Genomic DNA, 8,805 nt, shown 5'->3' on the forward strand with positions numbered 1-8,805 from the left:
CTGAATAAGGAAAAGGACAAAGCAGCATAACTTGGAAATAAAAAGGTGAAAAACTGATTCACATCATTGTTTTTCAGCATACATGTACCTATATATCAGACCTACTTAAAGAAATGTATTAAATTTTTGCGCAGATTTAACAAAGTGAATAATTGATGTGTCACTTAATTCTATGAAAAACTGCACAACTTGTACTTTAGAGATGTGTTTATTTGGTGCAGAAATCCCTTTTTTGCATCTTGAGAATAGATGATTAGTTTAGTTTCTGTGTAATGACATGCATATTTCTGCTTTTTATGTATGAGTTTATGTCTTTCATCTCTGACCCCAGTGTGAAATTATGTAAAATGAATCCAAATACACTTAAGAACACATAAAGAGGCTTTTTCACACAGGACCATATTTTCTCTCCACTTCTTTTCTTTTCTCTCCCTTTCCCTTGAGCCTGTCCTGTTGCAGGGTGTGTCACGGCTTATCTCCTGGCAATCCCTCCCTACCTGTTTTACAGGATCGGCCACTCCTGTCATTCAGAGCCAGAGGCGTGTAGACCAAAGCGGAGGGGAGGTTGGACAGCAAAAGTGAGAGGACAGGTTGAAGTGGCTGAGGAGGATCCTCCCCCAGGCTCGGCACAGCCATAAAAGCAGGCCGAGTGTGCAGTCAGACACTCAGAGGGACTTGGCTCTCCTTTTGAAGCTCATCTTTACATCTCTTCTGCTCAGCCATTTGGCAAACTTACTCCTGCAAACAAAATGAAGCAGACCTTCACAGCAAGATCATCCTCATCAAGCTTGAAGTCCTTCCCGGCCAGGGGCTCTGTAAGGGTCAGCCAGACCTTTGGCGGTGGTAGCACCTACGGTGGTGGTCATTCTTTTGGTGGTTTTGGCACTGGTGTCAATTATGGTAGTGGTTTTGGTAACATTGGTGCCTCTAGCAGTTCAGTGATGATGAGCTCCAGGGGTGCAATGAGTTTCGCTGCACCACCATCCATCACAGCCGTCCAGGTCAACCAGAGCCTGCTGGCCCCCCTGAACCTGGAGATCGACCCCACCATCCAGGCTGTCCGCACCCAGGAGAAGGAGCAGATCAAGACCCTGAACAACCGTTTCGCCTCCTTCATTGACAAGGTTGGTTCCTGTGAGCTTTGTGTCACTTCCTGTCTCTTGTTCAATTTACTGTAGGCCTCATTGTCTTATACGACTACAGCTACATTTACTTCTAGCAGCTATCACATATATTTCTGATTCTGATCTACAGTTTGAAAAGAAATGACTAGAAACTAAGAGCAAGTAGTAAGATTTGTGTTTTGCCCAGTAACAGCACTATGCTTCTAGCCACTCAAAGAAACTGCTGAGCACTTCTCACTAGATGCAAACATGTTCTTTTTATTGACAAAGCTGACAAAGCAAGGAGGTTGTGAATCTTATCTCAGTGGTGTATTCACCAATGAGTTACAGCCTCTGGGATTAGGAGAGCTTATAAAAAATCGCAAGTCTGTCAGGGATCGTGATAGATTAGATTTTACACCAGCAGCTCCATCCGCAATCTAAATAACAGTGGGTTTATAGACCTGTCCGAGCCTGTGGAGGCCTCACTGCCCACTATCTAAATATGGGTGGCAATTATACTGCAGCGACTCGCCCATTCCTCACTTGGGAGAACAGAGATGTGCCTGCACTATGCCCACAGAGTCCAAAGTCTGCCATTTGCACATTGCACCTATCACCTGGTTGTTATGGGTAACATGAATGCCGAGTACAGAGCTGTAAATCGGCTTTTATGTGATTCTGATGAAACAATCACACAGTCTGCGTTGATGCCAGCTACTAGATGGATTTCTTTATGTAGAGGAAGACTTAATACTATAAACTGGCTCGCAGACACACAAAACAAAGTAGTCATCTCATAATACTGCACTGCTTTGTCTTCTGCGGTTTATCTGCCACACCTAGTTTTTTTTTTTTTTATGGCTGAAGAGACTGTGTGGCTTTCATAGCTCAACAGAGCACATAGGATGAGTCATAGCCAAGCAAGAGACACAATAGTTGAAATACTTAAGGACACGTAGACATGTTGGTGAAGCATCTGGACAGAATATTCAGCAATACGTGATGAAAAGATGTGTATTCTACATTTGACACATTTTAGTATTACAACTGCTTGAACAGTAGGCACTCAAAGAAATGCTTTCATGAGCTGTAATTGTTGTGACATGGGTGTGGCACTTCAGAGAGATATGAAGCTGTATTCTCAGTCATGAAGCCAAGGTTAGGCATTTAAAACACTCTTTAAATCCTTTTTTTTGAACTGCACTACACTTAAAAAATTTTTTAAAAAATTGTTGTTTTTTAAAGACGCTTTAAGACTGATATCTGACAATTTTCTCTTGTTTTGTGTCTCCACAGGTTCGTTTCCTGGAGCAGCAGAACAAGATGCTGGAGACCAAATGGAGCCTCCTGCAGGATCAGACCACCACCCGTTCCAACATCGACGGCATGTTTGAGGCCTACATTGCCAACCTGCGCAGACAGCTCGATGGGCTGGGCAACGAGAAGGTCAAGCTGGAGGGAGAGCTCAAGAACATGCAGGGCCTGGTTGAGGACTTCAAGAGGAAGTCAGTATCAATCTATAATGACAACATATGCTGATGCACTTCATATAGTGAGCAGATCCATAAAATGGCCATGGGTAAATGTGCTATATTTTGTTCCAACAGGTATGAGGATGAAATCAACAAACGTGCAGCTGCTGAGAATGAGTTTGTGCTCCTGAAGAAGGTGAGAAAATACCAATATAGCCTTTTTTTAAAACCCAATTCTTGGGTTTAATGTGACAAGTTATAACACATTATCTCTACATAATCTTGTTTGCAGGATGTTGATTCCGCATACATGAACAAGGTGGAACTGGAGGCCAGGGTCGATGCTCTTCAGGATGAGATCAACTTCCTCAGGGCCGTCTATGAGGCTGTATGTACAATATCGAATGTCAAAAACAACTTCCATAATACCGCTTAAGTAACCGGTCATCATCCAGACAAAGATTTAACTGTTTTGCATCAAATATTGGTCTACAGGAGCTTCGTGAGCTGCAGGGCCAGATCAAGGACACCTCTGTCATTGTGGAGATGGACAACAGCCGTAACCTCGACATGGATGCCATTGTGGCTGAAGTGCGTGCTCAGTATGAGGACATTGCCAACCGCAGCAAGCAAGAAGCAGAGACCTGGTACAAACAGAAGGTGAGTCAAAAGCAAAGCAGTTGCTCTACAGACACCAGCAACACCTTTCCCAACCATCTGCATTCTCTTGTTAATATACATTATATTTTTATTAACAGTATGAGGAGATGCAGTCCTCTGCTGGACAGTACGGTGAAGACCTGCGCTCAACCAAGAGTGAGATCGCTGAGCTGAACCGCATGATTGCCCGTCTTCAGAATGAGATTGAGGCTGTCAAGGGACAGGTATGTTTCAAGAACTTCTCATGGATGACATCTTATTGTTTATGAAGACGTGCATTTATCAAATAATCTGTGGCAACACTTTCCACAGAGGGCCAGCCTGGAGGCTCAGATCGCAGAGGCTGAGGAGCGTGGTGAGCTGGCAGTGAAGGATGCCAAGCTCCGCATCAGGGACCTGGAGGACGCTCTGCAGAGAGCCAAGCAGGACATGGCCCGCCAGGTGCGTGAATACCAGGAGCTGATGAACGTCAAGCTGGCCCTGGACATCGAGATCGCCACCTACAGGAAACTGCTGGAGGGAGAAGAGAGCAGGTGGGATAAATGAAAAATATTTACAGTTTCATGGATACAGTATGAGCTTCAGTGTGAAAGCATTAACTTACCATTATTCCACCATCAGACTGGCCACAGGAAACGCCGCAACTATCCACGTGCAGCAGACCTCTGGAGGTACTACTAGATTTCTGATTTGATACATGGTCATCATACATGGTACATGAACCAACAGACGACACAGAGAGAATGCATAAATGATAACTCTTGCTGTTTGTTTTCTGCTCCAGGATCGTCCATGGGATATGGCAGTTATGGTAGCGGAGCTGGATTTGGCAGCAGCAGCAGCTCCTATTCTGCTGGGTCTTCTATGGGTGGTGGCAGCAGTACAATCACGAAGACGTCAGTTCAGTCAATTAGTGGCAGGAGATACTAAGAAGTCTTTTAAAAAGGAGAGCCGTCCTCCCTCTTTTACTTCAGAAACTCTTGAATTTGGTCTAAATCTCTACCCTCTTATGGTGCTATGCAGTACTGTCAAGCATGTTCAGCAACAAGGCTGAATATCTCAACCGGCAACTTTATTCTGTTCTGTTCAACAACATTTAACAGGAGTTTCTGAAGGTAAGCATGGTCTTAAACACACAAAGGCCAGGTCAGTTAGCAAGGCAAAACTTATTTTCTTTCTGCACTGACTTCCAAAAAATAAGAAAAAAAAGGAAAACAAAAGTTAAGTGGGAGTGTTAAAACTAAGCATGGAAAGCATTTGAAAATCTGTATTAAGTTTTGCACTGTAGTTTGCTCTGAAAGATCCTGTAGCTCACACGGGCAGAAAGATCTCGACATTTGAGAGCTGATATAACGAATAAGAGCAAGTCACTGACCAACTCTGATCATCATCAGAGAAATGCAGGATTAAGACATTTGTGTGACTTTACATGTTTACAGTTAAACTTTGAACTGACTGGTTACTGGTTTGCTCTTTTTCACTGTTCTGTCCAACCTTTCCCTGCTTAGTTTCGCCTCTCATTGCCTTCAAACTAATGCTGAGACCAGATTTATTTTGTAAAAGCCTTCCTAGCAACATGACTGATGACTGTTGCAGTAAATGACATCAAAAATAAATCTGAATAAAAAAGAATCTGGGAACAAAAATGATTGCCTCTGTCTGTCATTGTTGAGAATTCTCGACTACTTCCACTTTAGGAAAGTTTTACTGAAACAGCAAGATGAGATATCACTTGGGGGCAGTGCTGTGCCACTTTTACTGTTCCTGCTTGCAGCCAGCTGGAGAAATATTCACTATATGTAGAGTTCACATTTCTAGCAAATATCAAAGTCATGGTTTATCAAAGATTCATTGATCCCACAAAGACTGGAAAAATATACAAACAATCACTAATTAATCCCACAAACTCTGACTTGAATCAGTTCAGATATCAGGGGAGAGAGGACATTTCTATCCCTTTTGTACTATACAGAGCAGATGAGCACACAGTTACAGGCAAAGGGGCATCACATGGGTTTTACTGCATCGCCTTCTCATCTTCCCTTCGTCATAGGGGCTCCAGTGTCTTTAGTAACTTTTGACCCTATTTAAACTCCCTTGTGACCCAGTGCTCTGGGCTCCAGCAGAATCTCCTTAAATGGCAGCAAAGGAGAATGCCAATGTACGATGGGTTCTAGAAAAGCTGCAGAAAAGTGGTGAGGGACGCTTTAGCAACCCGACAACTGCATTTCAAGCATTAGTTGACTGCAAGTGTGGATAGTAGGTAAAATGAGAGTCATCTTCGTTAAGAAATTCTTCAGAAGAGAACACCTGGTGGCCAGGTGAAGTATAACTGGATCTGTGGTCTAATGACACATACAGAGAAAGTAGGAAGAGTACATTTGCGGAGATTGTAAATCCTTTCTGTAGGTTTACCACCACATGCTGTATCAATCTACCCTCTGTTCACACATGTTGCACCAAAACTACTTGTAGATTTTGTTTTTTGATTTTTATTATTTCTGAGGCTATTGGGTAAAAAAAAAAAATGCTGCACTAATTGCAAAGCACTATTCTGCACACACATCGGTGTGCTTTTAAATGTGCATCCTTCACTCAAATTATGTACTGGCATATTAACAAGAAAATTCCTTTGTTGAACTTCACCTGGGGCTCAGAAAGCTGGCAGAGATGGTGCAGTTAAGTGTTGACATTGGTCCCAGATTAATTAAAGCTGACTCATCATAATGATGCCAGGCACGTGCCAAATGCCGAAGCTGTAACCATTCATGTTTCCACCGGACTAGTTACAGCACTGCTAAAACAATTTGAGGTGATGCAGCTTTTCACCCTGAAGGAAGCCGAAGAAAATCTCACCTGTTATAAATCAAGCCTATTATCATTCATACAAGCGATATATATTCTTCTCTGTAAGGAGACAGAATGCTTCCAGCTGTGCAGTGATGTAACTATCAGTAAAATTCAATCTGGACAATTAAGACACCCTTCATCCAGAATACGAGGCAGTAATGAGCGCGCATCTGAAAGTGAATACGATTACATCTGCAATGTTGATCTTGACAGCACAACAGGGGCACAAAGAATGGAATAGCGCTGGTCATTACATTCCCCTGAGAAATACTTTAGTCTATGAGCTGTTTGTCCTTGAAGAGGATCACTGGTCTTATTGTTCTAACAATTTCTCTGTGTCAGCAGCGCTCGACAGGAAACAGGTAATGTGCCGCCTTTGAACACAGCCACAACCGTACCGGAGAGTATAAATAAATAGGACGTACAGCTGAAGCATGAGTTTGCAATCACGCTAATAAATTGGATTCTACTTCTTCTTTCTGCTGTCCAAGCAGTCTTATGCAAATGTTCAAGAATATTAAGTCTGGTCTCAAACAAAGACAGAAGAAAAAGATGTCTATAAGCACATTTTGTACCATCCTGCAAGCTCAGGACACTGTGGCTGGATGCAGACCTGTAATGTGGGATTTAAGGATAATCTGAAAGACATAATAATGAAGGAAACGTGTCAACAATGACACAGGGGTAGCAAAACTGCATCAAACGATATTACCCCCAATAAAGAATGTTTAGCTAAGTGTTAAGCACCAAACACAAAATAATTAAACCATAAACACAGAAATATCAGCCTGATTGAGTGATTCTAACATGATAATGTTCCATCTAGTAGCTCCAGCAGAGACTTGTAGAATCAGTGCCACGATGGTTTGGAGCTCTTCTCATGGCACACGGTGGCCGACACCTTGTAAAACTCTTTCTGTTGATTTTTCCTTTAATTTGTCACCCATCTGTAAATCACACAACTGACAGTGTTCATAAAAAGCAGGACAATTATGCATCATTTGTCTAATGATATCTAATTATGTGCTTATGATTACGAACAAATTAGTGAAAATCATTTTTTGCCTGAGGACAAAAGTCAACTCCTTTCTACTCTTACGCTGTCACTGAACACATAACGCAAAAGCAGAAGTAACAAGAACTTGAATAATTATAGCATCTAATTTGATATGACAATGGTGATTTTAACTTTGAAAAAGAACACTACATACTCTCTAACTACTTAGAAGAATGTAGTTAGTTTGAGATAAGTTGAAAAAGGAATAAATATTCACTGCAACACTTGTTAGGGTCCGAGGACCCCTACTTGTTTCATTGTGTTGTTTCTATCTATTCTTATTTATACAAACCTATTCAGGGTTGTGCACATATATTGTACCCAAAGACGAAGATTACTTGTTTGAACTTTTGATGCTTCATGCTAATTGCATGTAAAGACTAACTATTTAGACACTCAGTGAGCATTTATCAGCTTTTACTGTTCTTACAAATCAGGTTTTCAGACAGCACACATGTGAGCATGTGATCTCTGTCACATAGGAGCAAAGTTCATTAGGAGGCTGATCCTCCAGCAGAAAATGACCTTTGTCTTCTTTGCCCTTACTGTTGTGTGAGGACACACATTAATGAGGTATTGATTGGGGGGGGGGGTTTCTTCCCCAGCACTGGTAGAAATTCTCAGGAGTGATTGAAAAGATTGACCTTACCCTTAACCTGAGCCCAGCACCACAATCAATAAACATTACACCTTCCACAAACCCCAACACCTCAATCAATACTGGTTAATATAAGCAGCCACCATTGAAAAACACTGATGAGGAGTGTGCTGCATGTGGAGTGAGTACGGGTCAAATCACTTAGTGTCTTTGTCAGCTGGTAATGAGGGTGTGTGTGCCTGCTGCTTTTACGTATGTTGTGGGGACTGTTTGCACAGTCACTTTGTGGGGACCCGCCTCCCTTTAGGGAACAAAAACAAGTCCCTGCAATATAATTTATTACATCTCTGTATGAAGACTTGGTTTTGATTCTGCAGTTTTAGCAAATGAATTGGAAAAAAAAAATGTTGCTGTTATACTTTCTGCTGGTCACAGCTTTATTGCCTCTAAAGCTATTTCATTAGACACACAACATCGGCTATGATTATGAATTTCCTGGAATTCTTAGGCAAGTTAGCATGTGAGATAGTGAATAAAAAATCCAAACAAAGAAAAGTACTGCAGGATAGAGATATATTGCAATTTACAAACTCACTTAAATTTGATTCTTTCAAAGTTACACCAAGATGAGTTCGGCTAAGCTTGTTTTTGACTAATACAAAGAACATTGTATATGCAAATAGTTAAAAAAAAATAAGCTCAACAAGTTTCCCACAGTTTCTTATCATTTTAATCTGCAGTCTGTCTGTTTTGATAAATCCTGCCAGTACAAGTTACACCTGCCAAACCCACACACTTTTTCTCTGCAGGTCCGTACAGCTTGACTATAATCAGTCTCTCTCCTTTCAGGCTGTATTCAGACTCCAAGCAAAACTGGCCTAAATTTATTTTTTGCTTTTTTTCCCTTGCTACCGTGTGACTGATCAGTTTTATTACAGAACAGCATAACCTGCACAAGTCACATGGAATCAGATCTTCTGATTTGGGCTGCTTTCATATATGATCATAAAACAGTTACTAGTCTGATTTTTGTGACCTTAGTCTGAACATTCATGATGGAAT

General features: G+C 41.5%; 1 protein-coding gene across 1 annotated transcript; it reads left to right on the top strand.

Annotated features, from left to right (window-relative positions):
• The first annotated feature begins 669 nt into the window (after positions 1 to 669).
• LOC103354991 (keratin, type II cytoskeletal 8-like) lies at positions 670 to 4,884 on the top strand. Its single transcript, XM_008278625.1, has 9 exons — positions 670 to 1,124; positions 2,403 to 2,611; positions 2,714 to 2,774; positions 2,871 to 2,966; positions 3,074 to 3,238; positions 3,337 to 3,462; positions 3,551 to 3,771; positions 3,860 to 3,909; positions 4,023 to 4,884. The coding sequence occupies exons 1-9, from the start codon at positions 750 to 752 to the stop codon at positions 4,166 to 4,168; spliced, it is 1,449 nt and encodes a 482-aa protein (XP_008276847.1). The 5' UTR covers positions 670 to 749; the 3' UTR covers positions 4,169 to 4,884.
• Positions 4,885 to 8,805: the final 3,921 nt, after the last annotated feature.

The sequence above is a fragment of the Stegastes partitus genome, unplaced genomic scaffold, assembly GCF_000690725.1.
Source record: "Stegastes partitus isolate 25-593 unplaced genomic scaffold, Stegastes_partitus-1.0.2 Scaffold128, whole genome shotgun sequence".
In the NCBI taxonomy this organism is placed as follows: Eukaryota; Metazoa; Chordata; class Actinopteri; family Pomacentridae; genus Stegastes; species Stegastes partitus.

Excerpts from the sequence above, each read along its gene's own strand:
- LOC103354991 (XM_008278625.1), top strand. The coding sequence starts at position 750 with ATGAAGCAGACCTTCACAGCAAGATCATCCTCATCAAGCTTGAAGTCC. Across the intron at positions 1,125-2,402 it reads TCGCCTCCTTCATTGACAAG|GTTCGTTTCCTGGAGCAGCA; the intron begins GTTGGTTCCTGT and ends GTGTCTCCACAG. Across the intron at positions 3,772-3,859 it reads CTGGAGGGAGAAGAGAGCAG|ACTGGCCACAGGAAACGCCG; the intron begins GTGGGATAAATG and ends TTCCACCATCAG.